General features: G+C 39.9%; 1 protein-coding gene across 3 annotated transcripts in view; it reads right to left on the bottom strand.

Moving 5' to 3' along the window:
* spata17 (spermatogenesis associated 17) overlaps positions 1–3,767 on the bottom strand; it is a 38,598-nt gene extending 34,831 nt beyond the window's left edge. For 2 of the 3 annotated variants that reach the window (XM_040168343.2, XM_040168350.2), the window contains exons 1-4: positions 3,487–3,767; positions 2,858–2,947; positions 1,692–1,773; positions 203–253 (exon numbers count right to left, since the gene is read on the bottom strand). In XM_040168343.2, coding sequence (XP_040024277.2) covers positions 203–253; positions 1,692–1,773; positions 2,858–2,947; positions 3,487–3,554 — 291 coding nt within the window. In that variant the 5' untranslated portion in view covers positions 3,555–3,767. The remainder of the gene's footprint in view (positions 1–202; positions 254–1,691; positions 1,774–2,857; positions 2,948–3,486) is intronic. The other variant, XM_040168358.2, reaches the window with a different exon arrangement.
* Positions 3,768–21,849: the final 18,082 nt, after the last annotated feature.

Below are 21,849 nucleotides of genomic sequence, written 5' to 3'. Positions count from 1 at the left end.
GCTTAAGAAGTGAGAAAAAAACAATGTCAGCTAGAATTCTAGAAGTTTTCGGATAACCAGTTTTTGCGACGAAGTGGTGGGATGAAGTGCTTACAGGTTATTCATGGGGACTCCCATTCACAGCACACACAAAGAAACAGAGTGCCCCCCCTCCACCCCCGACACTCCATTTGCTAAAACAAGACACCATGGTGATATTTACCCTGACCGCCATCTCCTCGTAGAAATTCATCTTCATGATAAAATATGCCGCCTGTGAACACAAAGGAAAAGATGGTGTTACATCTTGTCTCCCGGCCCTCTGATCTGTCCACAGCAGGCGTCAAAGATAAAGAGCTCTTTATACATAATACATTGCACAGAGGCAGCACAGATAGGGCCACTGTAGGGGGGAGGGAGAAGGGAAAGAAAGGAGAGAAGGAAAGCAAGAGGGAAACTGTAAAAAAAGAATGGAAGTCAGAGGGGTGTAGGGAGAGAAAGAGAAAGACAGAGGGAGGGAGAGAAAGTGGTTAGCGGGACTTTGCATCAAGGGGAGGACAGTATTCTCTTAATACACCAACGCAGACAAGGGCCAAAAAAATCTATGATAGTCAAGCAGCGGGCTAATGGAGATGTATGACGGCCAAACGCTCTCCTCTGGATTTCATAATCAATGACAGCGCCGCCAGAAGTGACAAACAAAAGGCCAGAGAATATTCAGCGGGTGCACTCAACCAGGCGCTGCACACCAAACGTGTCGGCCGACCACTGGGGGCACTTTCTGGGAGCAAACTGGAGAGTCGGCCATAAAAGGGATTCATATCTCAACACTTCTTTTTTAATAATGACGGGGAAGAAAGGCAGGAGAGGAAAGGGAAGGAAGGGAGACAAAGACTTGAAAGGAGGTTGTAAATTCAGCTTGATGCTTTGAGACGAGGCTTTGTGCACGTCACATTCCACATGATAAGGTCCACAGGAGTAGGAGAGGAAAAAGACAGACGGAGAGAGAGAGAGAGAAAGATAGAGGCAGAGGAAAAATATAATCTCTCAGGGCTAATTCAAAATAGTGCTCCGTGGCAATTTTGAGCGATTCAAATTAGTGCTCGTCTGGTTCCAAATGAGACCAAACAGCCTCTTTTTAGCACATACGTGTGTTGTGACACATCCTTCATCGTTTATTTCGACACCCACCCCCACCGTTCATCCATCCGTCCCCCACCCCACCCCCCTTTCCATTTCTTGAACGCCTCCCAAACGGCGGCTGGCAGTTATGCTTTAGCAAACAGTCAATTTACAGACATGATAAATAGCTTGTTGTGATATGTTTACAAAACTCAATCCAGGGGAAAATTATACGTGAGAGAGCTGGGTATTGGATCCGGTATCAACAATCTGTTCAATTAAGAAGCAGTTGGAGGCAATATGCTGAAAATAGGGCCTTGTTTTACCAAAGCACACACATACACACAAACTACTCTACTCTCTCTTCCCCTCTCCACGCCTTTTCTATCTACATCCCAAGAGCTCCAATATAGATGGAATTCCTTATCATATTGCATCATATTTCCTAAGTGCTAATTTCCCAATGTGTAATGAGTGAATTATATTTCTTAAGGTCAGACGCAGAGAGTTAGGAATATGGCAATTGAATTCTAATGCATGCTATCATAACATAATCAATATATCTATAGCCATTCCAGGCACTGGCTTACCTTCACCATTTGTCTGAAACGTGCCCTTGCTGTGAAGCCCCGCCATATCTTCTGTATAATGATTGCCTTCTTGTGCAGGTGACTGCAAAAAATGTCAATTTAGGGAGATGATTGGACATGTATAGTTCAGTAGTTGAAATGAAAGAAACACCCCCGAAAAGTTATTCGGATACACATTGAAGGAATATTAAATGTGTGATTCTTTTTGTTTCATCTGTGCTGAGAAGTTACATTATTGAGTCCAAAAAAGTGAATCCTTTGAATATTCAATTAACATGAGAAAACTAATATTAACAGCTAAAATAATGTAATTGTATATAGCGTAATTTGATTAATGCAATCACAAAATTATGAAGAAAAGAGCGCTTTTGTTTTCGGAATACAAATGTTAGGGGTTGTACGAGGTCTTCAATTAAAAGGTCACGGCAACATTTCACTTACAAACACATGCTCTAAAAAAGACAGACAAACACACACACACAGAACATTTCTGCTCAAGGCTTTTCGATCATGTCTGATGGGCCTTTCACCCCCTTTAGTCGGTGGCACACATTTGTATTCATCTTCAAACATACTCTAAATGCAAGTCCGCTGCGATTCTCTGCCTCCAATGAGGCCATCAATTTCCAAAAGGCCATTTATATGCCCAGAAAATCAATGCTTATAGTGGGGATAGCACAACCCCGGAGTTGCACTTAGGCAGCTAAAATTGTTGCTAATTATCCACTTAACGCATTGATCAATTAACTAAAGTAATCTGAATTAACCTACTGTCTGGAAGTTTGTCTGCTGACCCTGTAGAATGGTGCTGGGGTCACAGAATAAGAACAAGCACAGACATAGGGACATTCATTTCTCCGTGTGTGAAAGGGGCACAGAGTGCAAGCGACATTTATTCCTCCAGGCCATTTGCAAAGCTCTAGAAGTGGGATAATTATGAGAGTGAGCCAGTATCAGGGTTTTCCTTGAAATTAACTCTTAAGAGTCCAGCCAGAACGTTTTTCAACCCTGAGGGGGGGGGGGGGGCAAATTGGTGTATAAAATATTAAGGCCTGTGTTATTTTACCTATGGCATTTGATAGAGTAGTCATCCATAACATATGTGGTTTACATAATTCAACTGTTAGCCAGATATTCAAATATTCAAATTGTTGCCAGCATCATACCTGAGGTAAGCCTGCACTTTGCAAGCTCTGAACCAGCTCTGAATCCGGGTGGCGGCCTGGTTTTCCCTTTGTCTGTTCTCCTCAGCTTGGCTAGGCACAGGGTCACATAATAATATTGTTTGGTAACGTTAGCGATTATCTCACATCACATATTTGTATAAGCCCATCATTATGACACAAAGACATTATATGCAACTGTAGGTTATTAGCCACACTTTGCTTTGGAGCTCATCCTGTTTGCTCTGCAGGTGCTTCAACGTTTTAATTAACGATAACTTCGACATGGCCCCACTGCCAATGATGCAATTGCACAATATAGCTACAGTCAAACGTTTGGACACAGTTTCTCATTCAATTTTATGAGAACATGAGTCGAAACTTTTGACTGGTACAGTAGGTTAACTATCGTTAACTATCGTTTGCTGGTCGGTAACGTTTTAGTGTTAAATATACGACAACTAACGCTTAACGTCACGCGCTAACTGACGTTAGCTAGCAGGGTTAGTGCTAAAGGAGGAAGGCTTGAAGTGACCCTTTAGCTAACGCTAATGGTTAATTGAGTCAATGCTTCAAAAGCCAAACGTTTTAACTACAGCCACATTGTAATATCATGTCGTAGTGAAACAAACCTGTTTCTGAAGAAGTATTCCTTTCTGAAATTGTCAACTTTGCTTTGTATTTTCAACAGCTCCGCCATTTTTCCACAGGCTATAGTTTACCTGTTGTCCTGACAACAGTGCAGCTTCACAACGTGATTGAGATGCGTTCGAAGCATCTCTGGAGAGTAGGAATTTCCCTCAGGAAATAAAGAGTAACGCTCTCCTCACTGACCCGGTTGTAACAAAGACACTTTAGAAACAAAGACACGTTTGAAAGTATCTGCCTTCCGTAAGTGTCAATATTTGTCGAGATTTTGACATTAAAGGCACCTGCTCATATTTTGTAACAAGTGACTACCCGATGTGAGCTTTTTTTATATATATATATTTATTATTATTTTTCATGCAATTAAAAACAATTTTAACAGATATTCCTAGGTAAGCATATTCTTTAAAAAATAACAAATAAATAATAAAAAACTGTATCTTTTGGAGGGAGGCGAGGGGGGGCTGCTTCTTAAAAAGCCGGCTGATGCAGATTGTGGATCGGAGTATTGATCTGCCAGCTGCTTCGCTTCTTTCATCCATCCCTCCATCCGTTTCCCTCCTTTACTGACATTATCACCCTTCATCATACAGTTATCAGTTCATTTCACCCTACTCTTCCTTATTTCGTCTCCTACTCGTCACTCATTCATTCCTGTAGATTAACCTGTCAGAATGATCACCTCAATAGAGTTTCTATGTGTGTGCTTGTGCGTGCACTTGTGTATCTGTGCAAGGCAAGGCATCTGTCTGGCCAATGGTCAGAGGAAAATACTGTCTGTATTATAAATCATATCCTTAGAGACAGGTTTGACAAATGGTGAAAATGAATGAACGTGTGGGTATCCGTCTCCACGCTCTTTCATGTCTGTGTACCGGCATTCTTGCCTCTCAGGGAGTGGGCTTGTTTCTCTGTTTTCTCTGTTGTTCTCACAGGCCAATTTGCCGTCTGAGGGCCACCACAGCGAAGAGCAGGCGTCAGACGTCCTAGGTAGAGTTATAGCTGGAGGGGCGAACCCACGGTGGCTCAATCCATCCATCGTGGGGCAGCAGGAGGGCGGCCACCCTGGTAATTACCGCAGAAATGTTGTTGTGACAAGAGATTTTTAGGGAAGTGTTGTTTTTGACGAGAATATAAGGACGGCTGGAAGCCATTCGTCCTGCCACCACACTGATTAGGTGTCACCAGGAGTGTATCTGTGGGAGAACAAAACAAAAAGAGAGAGAGAGAGCCCTTCATAAAAAGACATCATGTTTACACGCTGGCTAATGACCCACTTCTCGACCAAGACAGACCATCATGCTCTCCACGTCCCTCAGCTCTTGTATTACACTCTTGCATCAAGTTCCTTCCCCTTTGTCTCTATTCTTCTTTTCTTTTGCTCTCTCCAATTTTCTTCTCTGTCTACTCTCCTTTTTCAATCTAAACCTTTTTGTTGCACAGAGAGGGGATCATTCCTTACTTTGGATTACCCATGGATACCCGCTCTCTCCCTCTCTTTCTCTCTAGCTCCATCTCTCCATACGGGGCATGTCATTTAACATGCCTCCAGTCACCTCTCACAGTCAGGAAGCTCATCCAACCAGTCATTCCCCATGCCCATTGTTCCTAAATGAGGGCCATATGCGCTGTGGCCAGCTCTGGTCATAAATACACGCACACACACACACACACACGCCAGGGGTGATCCCAGTGTCTATGGGAGAATGTGTGTGTATGTGGGATCGTCACACATTGCTTTACACAGTGCGTGTGTTTAAATAAATATTGTGTGTGACAATGTATGAGTGATTATATGAGTGTCCGTGTATGTGGGCCGGTCTTTGTGTGTCTGTGTGTTTTCATACAGCCACAGTGGGGTGCAGCCAGTGGAATGTGTGTTTCTCGGCAGGACCAGTTCGGCCATTATTATTAAACATCTGTCCGCAGCACATTAATTCCCCCACTCTGACGCATCCCTCTCTGCCCAGGGATCACTTAATTGAAATCCATAATGACTCTTTCTTCTCTTCTCTCCCACACTGAGTAAAGTGAAGCTGGAGAATATATGTCAGACAGAAAAGGAAGTTTCTATCATGCCACCAGTTTCAAACTAACAAACAACACAGGGATTTAGTGTAAAAACATAAATGATGGGGACAGTATATCCAAAAATATTTCACAAATGAACCAAATTAATTAGTTGGAAAATTTGAGTGTTGTTGGTCTATTAGTCGCTTTACAGTTTAGGATATCAAAAAATGACCGACCAAAGCGAAGAATTGTGATTAATTTCCTAGTTGATGTTAAAGAACATTTTTTTTGAGAATCAATTAGGTGCTTGTAGCGAAAAATAACATGTTCAGCTCAGATGGCCGCCTGCATGATGGATGATGGCAAATTACTTTAGTCCAGCGTGGTACAGACCATCAGCCAATAAAGAAAACAGGAGAGCATGGTTGCCTCCTTTGTAAAGTTTTTTTTTTTTTTTAAGTTATTTTGCGCTGATGCAACATTAAACATTGTACTGCTCCACATGATTACAAACCAATAACGGGTTGAATTTGTCTTGTGTCTTGCTGTGAGTGTTTTCACGTCCACTAGCTCCCAGTTTAATATCAAAACATCATTTCAATATATCAACTTTCTATTTTAACAACGTATATATGCCTTTTACTATAAGTTGACTGTTATGCTATTATGTTAAATATATCTCTGTTAATTATTCTGTTTTGTTTTCTATTTTGATTCATATTTTCTCAAAAAGCGAGTTTTTAGGAAGTACAGTGTTGAAACCAGAAAAAAGTTAATATTCATTTTAAACTTTAAGTCAATATTGATCACAAAAAAAATATGCACATTTTCGGTTCTTTAACATTTTCAGTCTTTATTGGACTAAACCATTTTCATCATATGTTTGTAGAATCTTGTTACAATAATTTATGGTATTTTCACCTTTCACGTTATTTTCCTCTCAATTAAGATACTCTATTACACACCCAGAACTAGCTCCAAAAAGTGATTAAATTGAGAACGATGCAGTTAGAGCTGATGTTGTCTTTGTTACACTCAATTGTTATTGAAAATATAGAGGAGGCCCCTCAAACCAAAAGTTTACCTGCAGACCTCAAAAGACCAGGAGCTGGCATTGGTTTTCTTAGAAAAACTATGCAAATTGCTCCTTGATATATTCTTCCCGGGGCTGCTGTTACTTTTTACAGTGGCAATGCTTTTAAACCAATTTGAAGCCATCTCTTTTCCCCCTCTCCATCCCATCCCCTCCCACCTGTCCTCATTCCCCATCCTAATATCCTGCTAATGGATAAAAACTATGATTGTACCAGTAAAGGAGAAATATCATACCTTTATTAGCTGCCCTATACCCACAGCGAGAGAGGGAGAAAAAAGGAGAGAGAGAGAGAGAGAGAGAGAGAGAGAGAGAGAGAGAGAGAGAGAGAGAGAGAGAGAGAAAGAGAGAGGGTAAGTAATGAATTGAGCATTGTGTAAAATAGTTTAATGCAGGGGTGGTTCATCATTATTTGTGGCGGATTTTGTGCAGACAGGGGTGATCCATTAGTATGGTCGTTTCCATCTGTGTATGCAAGTCTCAGTGTGTGAATGCGTGTGTGCGTGTTTGTGTTTGTGTGTGTTTGTCCCACCCAGAAGGACATTTGCTGCTGCCGGCCCCACTGTCACAATGAGAGATTCATCACCACACACACACACACACACACACACACACACACACACACACAGACTGGCTACAGTACACATGTGGCATTATTGTTCCATCATTACTCATCTCATTCTTCTTTTCAACAATTTGTCATTTTGCAAGATGCATATGGCAGAATGTTCATTCTCTTGATGGTCAAGAATTACAAACAATAGATTAGATTAAAAGAAGTCTAGCAGTGCCAAATTAGAAATCATATTAAATATTAAATTACATTTAATTTACTTTCACAAACTTGGCTATAGTTGTGTAAAGTAAGACATTGCTCAATGGTCTGATACAATTATTTTGATACCATTCCATTATTGAAAGTTATTGAGAGTCAGATTTATTAACTGATCTTGAGTGACACCCCAGGATGGAATTCAATATAAAATAACATATTTTTTGGTTGAAATTTTGAAGTTTTGTTGCAAAATAAAGTAAAATCACTCCATGCACAGTTTATTGCTTTAAAATTCTGATAAAAACCTTAATATCTGTAATCCATAGTAAGTTCCAATTATTATATACGGTTCTGTATATTTGCTCAAATGTGTGTATGTTCCCTCTGCAAATATATATGCAAAGTTTAAAATAATGTTTTCAATGCTAGACAAACTACCTTTCTACAGTAAATGATGCGTCTGCATCAACATGATTGCAGTAGCGCCATGCATTACAAATAAATACTTATTGAATGTGGCTGCAAGAATTTCTCACCAGTTTATCTTATTTGATAACAATCTTTTTCATTCAGTTTATTGCAACCAAACAGAAAGAAGGGTCAATTTAATAAAACGGCCATCAAAGCGGACAGGGAGAGAGTCAAGATAAGAAGAAACATTTTTAGTTGCATGATTGCCACATCCGATGGCCATTTCTTTACCCCAACACGTCCGCACTCACTATTGTCATTTCAAAATAAAACCTTGAGTAGTTTTGTTTTCCAAGGGACTCAATGATGGAGAGGGAAAATAAATCATCCAGTGCATACTCTGATCGTGGCAGGGTGCAGACACGCAACTGAGGTTTCTCTGTCTCTGCCCTCTCTGCCCTGACTTTACCACTTACACTTCACTTGTTCTTTTCATCTGTTTCTGACGTGTCCCCTAGTACACTCATCTCTCGCTCTCTGGGTCTGATTCACTTTCTTTTGCTTGCTCTGTTTGGTTTGCATTGCTTGTACGGTTCTCTCTCTTTCCCTCTGTGTCTTTAACATTAACCTCTTTCTCAACCGCGGCCCTCCCCAACACAGTGGTTTTTGCTGCAATTATGACATTCTGAGCACCCGCATAACAAACCTTTGGAATGCCTGTGTGTGCATATATCTTGTCACCACGAGAGCGAGTCTATTTTTCTGCGCGGTCCCAGCTAATTGGTTGGACCGCGAGAGAGACGGGCTGGAGAGGTGACCAGATCTGACGGTGAGTGTGTGCGTGTGTGTGTGTGTCAGATGTCCTCTGGCATGCCTCAGAGAGCTAATCATAACCACACTGCAGAGATTAATGAAGTCAAGAGCAATCAGCCCTGACACACAAACAGGGACGTGCACATTCACGCACACTCACATGCGCACACACAGGAATGTATGGAAGTTCTGCCTCAGATACTTTGGACCATGTTCAGTTGAGGCAGTGACATGTGGAGTGACAAAACGATTAATTGAATCTCTTCTTGTGTGAACATCTGTACCTACATATGCTGCTATTGTCAAAGTTCCTCTCTGCATGCTTGGGTAACTTGCGCTCAGCCCCTTTGAAGAAGTATTTTTCTTTAAACTCCTGTAATATTGAGGCGTATTGTTTGTGTAGAGACAGAGGGGTGAACCCTGGTTACAGTTTAATGCCAGACACATGCATGGTTGAAGAACTTCTGATGCCATATTAAAGCAGGGCAGATGTTTGGGTGCAGGGAAATGTTTTCTATCACTATACATCTAATCTGATGTAAAATGTTGTCCCTGGTGTATGATAGATACATTATGGGTGGGTACCATGAATAGGGAAAGCTTTGTTATGTCTTCTTTGTGGTGAGCGGGACAAAAATGATCTGTTAAATGTTAAAAGACAAAGCAGGGGAGATAAGTTAGTAATATTTCACCAGTAGGACACTTTAATCTCCTTAAATGCCTGCTGGCTCTACTGTTTCTCCTGGGCTGGATGTCCCTACCAAGCAAGAATAGCAAACACATTGGTCAATACTATGATGTGGAGAATTATGCACCTACCACAAGCCATGCCAACCGCTTGACATTATTTTTATAAGTCTGGGCCTCAGGCAGGTGGTAATGGCAGTAGACTTTGTCTAGCTGGGGGCGCACCTGCCTTTGGGCCAGTAGGTTCCCTTGACACTGAATACCCCCCTGCCCAATTACACACTTTTAAGGGGTTGGCGTTGAGTCCTGCTTTAGGGACACCCCGGACCATAGCCACCATCTGCAGATAGTTTTCAGCCACTACGTTGACATCATCTGCGTAGGCTGCAGTAAACACTTTGCGGTGAAGTCATTTTTCACAGAGCGGACCATGGAAGCATCTCCCTCAATGTGCAGGCCTGGCTCTCAAGAGCTTTGCCCGAGGCAGTCTGGTCCCATGTCTGCTAGTCTATATTTATCACCACAACTGTATGCTATTTCCTTTGGGGATTACAGATGCACTAATGGAGTTGTGAACCTGAATTGGATTATCAAAAACACAAAGCCGAGGTCGGAGAGGTTATTAAACCATCTCTGGCCACTAGAACTTCCCTCTTCGGTGGATGTGACGGCTCTAGTGGACCGAGGCAAACAGACTTCGAACCTCTCTGCGAGACAGATGAATAGAGATGAGCACTAATTACCAACCTGCAGCAGCTGCCACTGTAACGCTATGCCAGCCAATGGCTAAAAACACAGATTGATACCAAAAACACACCTCCCTTGTATCTCATCAGAGAGAGAAAAAGAGAAACAAAATAGAAAAAGGCAAAGGGAGAAAAGTGCATACATTCCTCTGTTTCACAACACAGGGCTTTTAGTTTTTCATAAAGACCTTGACCTTTAGCCCCCGTGGTGCTTTTGGCATGCTTCACAGGCTATAGAGGCCCCTGATCCCATCTATCTATTTGTGGTGTGTGGTTGTGGTTGTGTTGTGTTTGGAGAATATTTTGTATGTTCACTCTAACGTTTTTATGTGCGAGCAGGCTTAAATAAAGCCAATACTTGTTTTCCAATAGGTGGTCGTGCTCCACATGACCAAAAAATAAACTCACCCAGTGCCTGATACCTGAGTCATACACTAGCTGTCTTATCATTCGAAAACGCAAATACAAAAAAAGCAACAAAATGTAGTCACCGGTAAATGTTGTAAATGTTGTGTGTATAACAAATTACTCGGTGGCTCTCTAAGCATTTTAATTTGGTACTTTTCTCCATGGTTTTCGTCACATGATTGTATAGTGAACTTTCTTGGCCACATAAATTTGCTTTAAAACAGTCTGCACTTGACTCGGCCATGCTCTGAATGTGAAGAGCTTACTTGTTGCCAATGACCGCACTATAACACGCATCAACACACTTGCATTTGTGCTTTACTGTGTGTGTCCAAAGAACTTTGACTGGGTTTGGCCTCTGTTCATTATTCCCGTTGATGGATGTGTTTGCCCCTTCTATTTGCTGCTGATTGCCATGATTGAACTATTACTTTGAAATGTATATGTATCGTATGCTGTATCAAAGCAAAGGTAGACTACTAGATTACTCCAAATAAACAGGCAAAGCACAAGTTAATAGACAATATGTAAATAACAGAAAATGGGAAAATGGGAATATATTGTAATCCGATTACTGAATGGTTGTGTAGTCCATTACATTCTCACACTGACTAGTCACATAGAAAAGCCTCATTCACCGTAAAAGCAATCTAACTTTCAAATCAACAAAAATCTCCCCTGGCCACAGGTGACTTGGCCTGTGTCTTTTGATGTGTTTGAGACTATTTAGATGGATGTCCATTACTGAAGGTCCCATGACTGCAAAGTAGCCTTCATTTATTGTTTTTAATCACATATTGTTTCTCAACCAAATAAATGTCTAAACACGTTTGACAAAGTTTAAGTTGCTGAATTTACGACAATTAAAAATGAGAACCCCCCTATATGGTAAAAATACAGTATGGCTAATTTATTGATTATTATGATGAAATTAAGTAGAGGATGAAAATGATGTAGAGCGATAAGTAAACAAGATAAAGAATGGAATGGAAGCACACCCTTGGTAATATAATAAAATCTATGCTGACAAAGACAGGGACAGTAAAAGACCCCCAAAGAGTCAAAATGAAAACAGACAAAGGCAGACAGCGGTTGATGCTGAGGCAAACGGTTCATCATTTACAGGCATTGTCATTCCCACTGATATAAGAGTGAATGTGTAAACCTGATTATGATGGGCTTGTCTCTTCACATGTCACAGGCAGCTGCAAAGGTCACTGAGCACCGGGGAAGTATGAGGCTTTTAGGGAGGAGGAAAACACTAAATACTCCTAATCCCCAGTTTATTTGCCGCATGGGTGGTTAAAAGCTACTCCCAGCCTCATAAAATTAAAACCAAGCGTGCAACGAACTGTAGAGCGAAGACGCGGGTATAAAAAGATCGCTAGGAAGGAGGGGAGGAGACAATAGTTTGATGATGAGGCGAGAAAGATAGTGAGATGGAGGGAGAGAGGAAGAGGGAGGTGGAGAAAGTGTGAGGAAGTAGGGGGAATTGAGAGGCGGTGATGTGGAGCTCCAAAACATTCTCTAGCAGAATGAGCTGTCACCTGCACCTCCTTTGCCTGGCGATCTATGGTTCACACCGGCTGCCTTTGATTAATACATCCCACCTAAATCATCGAAAGTTCCCCTTTCCCTCTTCCCCATAAAATGCAATACACAACACAAATCAGCCTGTTAAACAGTCAAGGCGGATAACAATCGGAAAATAATGCATCTTACCTGGGCCATCCCGATAAATTGTTCCTTATAACACCCTCCCTTAAACCAAAATCAATTCATCCGCCTCCAATTTTTATTAAAATCCCCCGTAATAAATCTTCCCCCAATGTTTGTTCATCTGTTTTTTGATTCATTCATATCACTTTCAGTTCTGCTCCAGTGTTTCCCCTGCCTCTACAGCGTAAAATGGGAAAATCTATTTGGGACCGATAGAATAGTTAAAAGATGTTATGGGTGCCTGTTCTTGTGGTGAAAATGGGTGTCAATTTGTGTATGTGTGTGTACATGTGGGCAAATGGAATCGATAAAGGTGGTAGCGTGTTGAGTAGAAAGCACCCTTCCTCTTGCCTCTATGATTGACCCACACATGTGAAAACCTGACAGCGATATCACAATATTAGAGTGTATGTATGTTTGTAAAACTTTGTGTGCATGTGCATGCCAAGGCCACTTAAAGCGGCCATTGTCTTTTCATAATATTTAAGGTTGTGAATATTGTCACAAGATTCAAAATAGTTCACTCAGATTAATGAACAAAAGAAAAGCTATGTATTGAGAAAAATAATAATAATAATAATAAAATAATAAAAAGACACTTGCTGCAAATTATCCCAAACTTTCAAGTTCAACGACCCAGCAAGGTCTGCCAGAATTGTCTCAGTGAAAATGTGTAGTAAACACATAATGACACCTATATGTTGTCCCGTACTCATCTTCAGAATCAAGAAATGCAACAGTGACATTTCCTGCTACAGCAGAGATACTTTGCTCTATAGAACGTATGTAGCATTTTGGGGAACCTATTAACAGTTTCCATGTCTCTTTATTTATATCCATGGCTTTAATGTGAGTTATAATGTATTGTTATTCTGTCTTTATTTGAAATGAAAAATGCAAAGAAGGTTTTGCCTCCTTGCTCACCATCCTGGTGTTTATGAACTTTGTTTTTATTCATGCTAACATGTTCCAATCACAATCTACTGTATCTGTTTGTTGCAGGGTAATGATGGAAGATGTATGAATTCAGACAGCAGAAAACAATATACAATACAATGAGCCTCACCTCCCTGCATTGTTCCATTTGTTGTGTGATCAATGCGTGCTTTGAAGACGGCAGGGTCAGTCAGTGCAGAGAAATGGAGGCATGTGCCATGATTTATTCTAGTTGTTAAAATATAATTTGTCCTGGATTGATTTACGTTAATTAATTATGCTAATTGAGCAGGATGAAAACAGATGTCGTAAGTGACCTCCTACTCATTCCTTGCTAAAGTTGGTCCTTTAATTACAGGTTCATCTAAAAATAACTCATAATATATGGAAATATTTGCAGAGAGTAACCCCTTGGACACAGGCAGTCAAATGCATGTATGCATGCTTACATGTTTGCAATACTGATAAAGGACACTTGGTAAATATGGATTCTATTCAATGGACTTTCCCCTCTGATGTTACTGAATCATTGGTTATTCAACAGGATTCTGGTCCGGAGATCAATCATTATTGTTTTATTTTTCTCACCTGTGCTTAAATCTTTTTTGTGTACAACATTGAAAATGTGAAGTCATATTTCTCTTAAACCAACCAGATTTAGTTGCTCTCTTTCTGAACCCAATTATTTGTGTGTGTGTGTGTGTCAGAATCTGTGAGCTCAAATGGAGCAAGAGGCTGCGCTGAGCCGCATGGATTTGCTGCTAAAGTTTGAACAGTTTTAAATTAAAATGTATTGCCCATTCTCAATGTATTGATCTCAAGCCCAGCTGTGTCAATATGCCGCCCAGGCTATTTTTCCAATAACTTATAAAGATCTGCCAGCCAGGCATAAATTCATTACATAGCTCTGAGTTTATATTCTCCTTTTTTTCTCTTCCGTCTCTTTTTCCTCTCGTGCTCTTTTTTTCTCTCTTTTTCCAAACCCTTTTTCTGCATTCACCTTTTCTTTGCTGTCTTCCTCAATTTTTTTTTTTTTACTGAAATGACCCTTATTCCTCTCTCTGTTAACTCAGGAGGCTGTTTTTGCGACTGTCTCAGATGTGATCGTTATCGACCGCCAGCCCTCCCTGTTGGGATTATGTTGTTGATATGTGGTCCAAAAGGACTCCACCCAACACTAAATGAAACCCAAGGTGAAAACCAACCAACATTTTAGTGTGAGCTAATTCCGTAGCGTTGAGAATCCCATCATATTTTGAGCATGCAACAGTCACTTTTATTTGCTGCTTTACGTTTGTAAAAAAGTTTTTATTTACTGAATTGTAATTATTTTTTCATTTTCTTCGTTTTTCATTATTTAAAGATTATGTATTGACATATTGAATTGAATAGTTTTTTATTACAACATTTGTCGATTTCAACACATTTTCTTTGACGCTCTAAAACCATTTGAACAATGATCACTTCCTTAACCTTTTATAAAACTTGTCTTTCTCACTATTTCATTATTGATCAAATTTCCTCTCACCCTTCTCTCCTCTTCCTTTTCCTTCAGTCATTATCTCTGCTCTAGCGCTTCTCTCCTTTTCTTTTCTTTCTTATCCCATTCTTGCATTTTTACTTCTCTCCTCTCATCTCATTTTTTCCTCCTGCGCTCTCCTCCCTCCTCCTCCCTCTACTCTTTCCATCTCCCTCTCTAATCTCCCTCCACCTCTTCTCATTGTCAATACCTATCTAATTCCACTTTAGCACCAGTAATTGGCTGATGGATAGAAGCTATGGATTGGCCTCTTCCTGATGACTGCATGACATTTTTTCCCCCTCCCCTACAGCTGGTAATACTAATAGAATTCCAAATCCGCGCCACCAGGATCCTGTCATGAGTAGGTCAACCGCCGTGTCAAGGTCCTATTGGAAAGCCGGCATCCAACATCTTAATTTAGACTTAGCCTTTTTCTCTCTCTCTCTCTCTCTCTCTGCCTTGCTGGATGATCACCGCGTATTCATGTGTCTTTGTTTCTGTAGTTGCCGCCTGCTGTCAACTTCTGTCGTGCACCTCTGTTATGTTCTCCATTTGTTCGTCTTTGCATCTCACCAACTGGTCAAGTAAATACTTTGGCTAATATCGTATTTGTGGACATTTGCTTCAGTTAGCTAATGACTGTGTTTATGTTTCAACTTTGAGGTTTGAACCGTTTCAAAGTTTGCATAAAGTTTGCTTGGAAACAAAGCATTTGTGTCTTGACCAATGTGCATGATATGCTAAACTTATTTTGTCCCATTCAGGCAGTTTATTGTAATGTGCAAATTAACTTCCATCCACATGGCAACAAGTCTGGCAGGTTTTTCTAAATTCCCCCACTGGCTCTTTTACTAACTATTTATTTTTTCTCAGAGTGATATGTATGACATGATATCAAATTTAAATATTCTATATCTGTATATTGAATATGAATGATTGATGATATTGTTTGTCACATGAAACTCCACACCTTTGAGTTTACAACAACTTTGCCTCCAATGTCCTTTTCAGCTGTAAAACATGATTCCTTTTAATATTTTGGTTTCTGTCACAACTTTCTCTTTTAATTATACTTTTATAAATGATGTGTCATTACATAGCAGTTCCATACAGAATTGAATGTCACAAGCTGTCATCATGCGACCTCTAAAGGGAGTTGTGTGGTTAGTTGATGTATTATATTCGTAGTAACATAGAATTTTTCTAGAAGTTCTAAGTTCTAGAATATGTCTGAGGAAAATGGGGATAATCTCATGCTTTTCTTTTATCATTATACCTTTTCCTTTTCCCTTTCCCGCATTTTGCCTTGGTGGTTTCCGGTCATTTCTCAGTGGCCGTAGTTGAGGCCTTAATTGTTTTTTAAATGACAGTTTTTTATTTTAGCAGTTTTGTCTATTCAATGGGTTTTGTATTTGAAGAAATATTGATCTTGTTTGATTAAATGCCACCATTCTGAAAAAAAAGAAAAAGCTTTAGTGGAGTTTAATTTCAATTTGGAACTAATGCAGGCAACTGTTTAAATTTTTACTGACTTTATATATTGATATATTTTTTTCTACTACCACTGGACATTTGACTCTCAGCAACCTTTCAGCAAGATAACGGACCATTTACTGCTGAAATCGTATTTCTCTAGTTTACTAATCACAACATCATGGTCTATTACACCCAATGCTGTACTTAAGTCTACTATTTTTGGGGGGGGGGGATTTGTGTCAGCTGTTTACGTTGCATTTGGGACTCACAGCCCAAATAAGACCAATGAATAGCTTTTGTATGTGTTTGGCATTTGGAGGATTTGAGTCCCGCATGCACAAGCATACTTTTTGTCAGTGATGCTGGGCTACTGTGTGGATAACCATGTATATAATAAGTCAACGCGTACACACTTTTAGAAGAAGGGTTCATTTAAATTTGTTTATAGACTTGAATTTCTGATCAATGAGGAGACATCTCGTTCCCGATCTGTCTGGACTATGAACTTCAGCAGCTGCCAACAAACTCAACACTTTTATTGGATTAAATATCTCTTGGCACGGCGTACCGTTATGCTATCTATCCATCCATCTATCTGTCTATCTATATATGTCTATCTGTCTGTCCGTCTTGCAATTCTAGTTCCAATTACATTTGTGGACCATAGCAGCTTGTATGTGCTTGTATGTGTGCACGTGTGTGTGCATGTGTGTGTGCATGTGTTATAGTGATGAATTGGAGAGAAGGGTAGCTAAATCGGGTTGCCATGCTAATTCAGTCAGCTGACTGCATAATGCAATGCATCAGGGAGACGGACTAAACTTGACCCTGTTAAACCTCACCTTGGCCTCCCCCATTCTCTTTCCCCACTCTCTCACATATGTGGGTGCAGGGGTCAGCAAATTAAGCCAATAAATCTGTTTTGTGTGTTCAGAGCTTTTAGGGAAACGCCATGAGATTCACAGCACAAGGAAATATACACAACGGCTACACACAACATTGACACTGAAAATATAAAAGTTAGCTGTACAATTGCTTCCTTCTTTATTATTCCTTGATAGTGTTTATCTTTTCTTTTGGTGCCAAAATCCCAAAAGTATTTACGCCTAACTCCATTGTTTCTGGAGCATGACTGACCAGCTTTAGTTGGATAAATGGTCGACGGATTTTGCTGACTTGGCATTTTGTTTTGCATGTCTTTAGCTGCCGACGTGTTAAATGAAGCATGTCAACGGTCTGCCATTTGGTCTTCAGTAATGTCAGTATTTGCCGTACAGGAATTGATTCTGTTAACTCACTGGAAAAAACACAATTTGGTGTTTGATTTCTCTTTAGGAACATAACTCTGGGTTCAAAACATGCCAGTACTGAGATATTGAGCTTTAAAGACAATTTATTATTTTGAAGTATTGTTTCAAAATACATTTGATCTAATTTCTTCATATATGATGTTAGCTCCACTTACCGCATACCAGACATTGGCTGGTCGGCAAAAAGAGTTGAACAGAACGACATAAATTACCCTGTAAAACTCCTTCATGTATGAAAAGAAAAATGAAACTATAACTTATAATAATATAGTAACATTTGTTTATTTAGCTCAGGGTAGAAGGTAGGGTAAGAAGCCTCGGTGGAATGTTCCTTTAAATTATTCAAAGCCCAATCAGGTGTCTTTTTCTCCTCTGATCTAAAGATGGGTATCAGAGGTCACTCATTCTTCCTTGCAGGGTCACCTTTCCCACTTTTCCTTTTAGCACTGACACTCGCATACACTTCCACTCGCTATCTCTTTCACTAATGTTATCTGGGACATTTTCATGGTCACATACTGATACATATGTGAATGCACGCAGGCATTAAGAAACAAAGCAGCTGTGTGTTTATACGTGCATACACAGACACTCCAACCCAGGCATGCAGCTCATGCATGCACACACACACACACACACGCACACAGATGGAGAGGACCATCACAACTGCCTTGCAGTGAGCTCTATTGTGTATATCAGGACATTGTTCATTCTCCTTCTGTGTTTTTGTGTATCTGAATACCTTCTGACCTTCTCATACACAACAAGGATGTCACGCATTATTGCTCCTTAGGCAACTTGCTTTTGTGTAGTACCAACAATAGGTGACATGGCTGGATGGCAGACTGCGGAGAAGCAGAGAGGAGACAGGAAGGAGGTAAGTATATTGTTGAGATTTTGCTTGGTCTTTTGACTTAATGTGTAATAGAATGTAACAAATGCCCTGTACAGTATGCTGCATTGAGAGTAAAGAGTCTGTGTGAAAAGTATTTATTTCATCTAACAGCAATAACTTTTCACTTTGGGTATCAATCTACACATACCAATCTGTATGTGTGTCTGTGTATGTATGCTCACCGCCGGGGGCTTGTTGTCAGAGCTTCTCTCGACTGGCCAATTAATTATGATGGCCTACTTATGATGTGTAATGGGATGATTTATTAGTAAACACACAAACAGAGAGCAGGGAATCAGACAGTCAGGTAGCAGTGTTGCATTGTGGTCTGAGATCATATATTGGAGCAAGAGCACACAACCTCCTCTGGCCGTGTCCTACTGGAACAGGTTGAGGTTTACAGCACACTTGGTGGAGCCGTGCATCCTCACAAAGCCAAAATGAAGATAGTGTATTTATTTATTTAACTTCTTTCATTTTCAAATGTTCAGTAATGACTGATATTCTCACCAGAATTCAAAGAAATATTCGAAAGAGAATCAAATAGATAGAATTACTCATTTGAAGTACAAAACTACTTGAGAACTCATCTCTATTACTCCCTCCCATCATTTAGCCAATATGTTCCTGTCCCATCCCATTCATTTGCCTTTTAAGTGCTTGACTCTACTCTTTTGGTTGTTCTATTTTTCACTCTATTTTTCTATCAAGACTGCTCTTCAACTTGACAATTTACATGCACCTCACCCTTTTTGGCTCGTTTTTCAACAATCTAAGAATTGCATCATTATCTCATGTGGGTTTTTTTATGAGAGAGAAACAACTCTTTTGTAAATCTACTCTGATTGTTGGTGGTTACAGTCTGCGTGTGTTTTGTCATGTTCCGACTACCTAATCATTAGATGAGGTCTGGTATATTTATCTGAGTGTGTGTGCTGACACGCCTCATCGTCATGCAAGGACCATGTCGCCATGGTGATTATAATAAAACACTTGCTAAGTGCGTAAAGGCTTGGATCGTTTCAGTTTTATTAGCGAACACACACACACACACGCACATCATGAAATGTGTGTAATACATTATATATATCAACCTCAACACACACACACACACACACACAAATGTCCACATTTTAGATTTATCTTTCCGTCTCCAAGAAATTCTATAAAGATCAAAGGTGGTGATTACAATGTTGACCAATGTTGATTTTTCCAGAATAACTCTATTTATCACTCAGCCAGCTGTGCTATTAGTTTGTGTCCAAATGTGTGTGTGTTTGTGTGCCGATAGGCCAAAAGTGTAGGAGAAGCATTAGTTACAGTAACATGAGGGCCAGTTTTAGGTTAATGTTTTAAACCAAAGTTTATAATTAAAGGCATCACATTCACGCTTGTTATTAATATTTAAGAGTAAACTTCACTCTGAGGTGTATTATGAAATCATGAATTATATTGCTCTTAAAGATAAATAACTACTCCTTTATAAAGCTTTATCATATGAAGTTTGTATATATCATGTCATATTTTGATTTCTAAAACATTGACACATTATTCTAAAGCTTACAAAAAAGATACACTGATACAGACCACCAAGCTGACACATGACTTTTAATTTATATTTTCAATTTCAATTTGATTTTAAATGTACACAGCATGTACTTTCCCATCCACAATGACTTATTTGTTTCTGTTCTATTCGTAACCAACATGCTGGGACTCTTTTTGTAGCTATTGATGCTACTTTGTCCTCGTGATGAAGCAAGCGGGCCGTTGTTGGGTCGATGTGTGTCATTGTTATATTGATGTGAGGACAGACCCCTGGGGCCTGCAGCCATCTACTCCCCTGAAAGCAATAAATCTATGGCCTACTGTTCCCTGTGCCTTTCCCAGGATAGCTGCCCACACACACACACACACATTCAGTATACTGAATAACGGAGACATAGTCACAAGCTTCTGTTCTGAGCTACTAGCAGCAAAATCCCATTTCCAAAATTAATTTTTTACTTCAATGAATTATGACATTTTTGTCTGTTGTGTACAGGGAAGTTTGTGGTTTGGCGCCCTGTGTTCAGTTTCTATGAATCATTTCAATTCCCTTCAGTCAGCCAGTAGAGGCCACTCACAGCATTCAGTACAGACAGACGCACACACACACACACAGTCGACAGCTGTCCATTACAAACCAAGGGACGGGTTGGAAGTGTGAGCGCAGAAAGCGGCAGCAGAAAGAAAGGATGAAAGATGTAGGGATGGGAAAAGGAATAACGCAAGCTAAATATATAATATAAGTAAAAAGGGGTGCAGGGAAAAGAGTGATAATGATATTTAAGGCAAATAGAAAGAAATGTTGCAACAACGCTGATGGTAACATGGCGAAAACAAAGTTTTTCATATCAACTCAGCTCTACTCACAATCACAACGTTTGACTGAGGCAGAGAGAACAATTTGTGAGGAATTGGAATTGACACTCTTAAAGTTTGTCTTGTCAAAGAGTCTTCTTTAACATGTATATGTTTTTTCCTCTTATTATTTATTGGTATTTCTGTTGGTTACTGGCTGTGAATCTGTGCATTGAATATACAAACCGCCTGCCTTTGTATATTTCTGTTATTAATTCATCTTTACAAACGCAAAAGTATGTGTGAGTGCGTCTGTGCGTGTAATCTGAGGGTTTATGGGGGGAGTTGCAGAAAATATTTAATGAAATCATCTTAATCCTACTTTCTGCTTGCTTTTCTCAGAACAGAGAAATGTTTTTTCTCGTTTCCTCCTCTCCCCCTTTTCCTTTTTCTCTGTATCTCTCATTCATTCATTCTTTCCTCTTTTGCCTTCATCATATTGCTCTCCACAGTTGTCTCCCCCTCTCCCTCTTTCCTCCACGGTAACTAATTATTTCATCTTGAGCATGGAAAGGAGACTCCAAATCAATAAGTCTCTTCTGTGTAAGCACATGGGAGGAAGGATGGGGGAGGAGGAGAAGGAGGAGGAGAAGGGGAATCGGGAGGAATAGAATGTATTATTATTGTTGACTTTATTGTCTTGATATTTACAACATGGAAAATCCGTCCTGTATTGGTAAGTTTTCAAAAAATAATACCCTAACTGATTTCATGTTTAATAGGTATAACACTTTTAATAATGTTGTATTGATCTTGTATTCTACGTGATCTCTGTGGGAAGACGCTGTGAACCAACTTCTTCTGTCAGTTTGGACGCTTTCATGAATCGGTCGTATTCAACATTTAAGGGAATAATGGTCCAGGATTAGTTAACCAGGCAGCCGGGCACCGAAGTCATGAAAATAATAAGAACACAAATGAAAGAAGTGAAACGCAGTGAATGCTTGAAGCATTTTGACCTTCATGAGGCAGAAAGGACACAGTGGTTTGGAAGATTTCTGCTTCAACAGTCTATTGGTTACATTTCTTTCTAGGTGGAGATTCTTCTCTGTGACTAATGTGATTTTTTTGTCGAATCCAAACTTTCTCCAGCTGCACTCGCAGAGCGCACGTGCACGACTTCTTTCTTCTCTTGATTCA

This window comes from Gasterosteus aculeatus, chromosome 12, assembly GCF_964276395.1.
Source record: "Gasterosteus aculeatus chromosome 12, fGasAcu3.hap1.1, whole genome shotgun sequence".
NCBI lineage: Eukaryota > Metazoa > Chordata > Actinopteri > Perciformes > Gasterosteidae > Gasterosteus > Gasterosteus aculeatus.
This window is presented reverse-complemented; position numbering and strand designations above follow the sequence as displayed.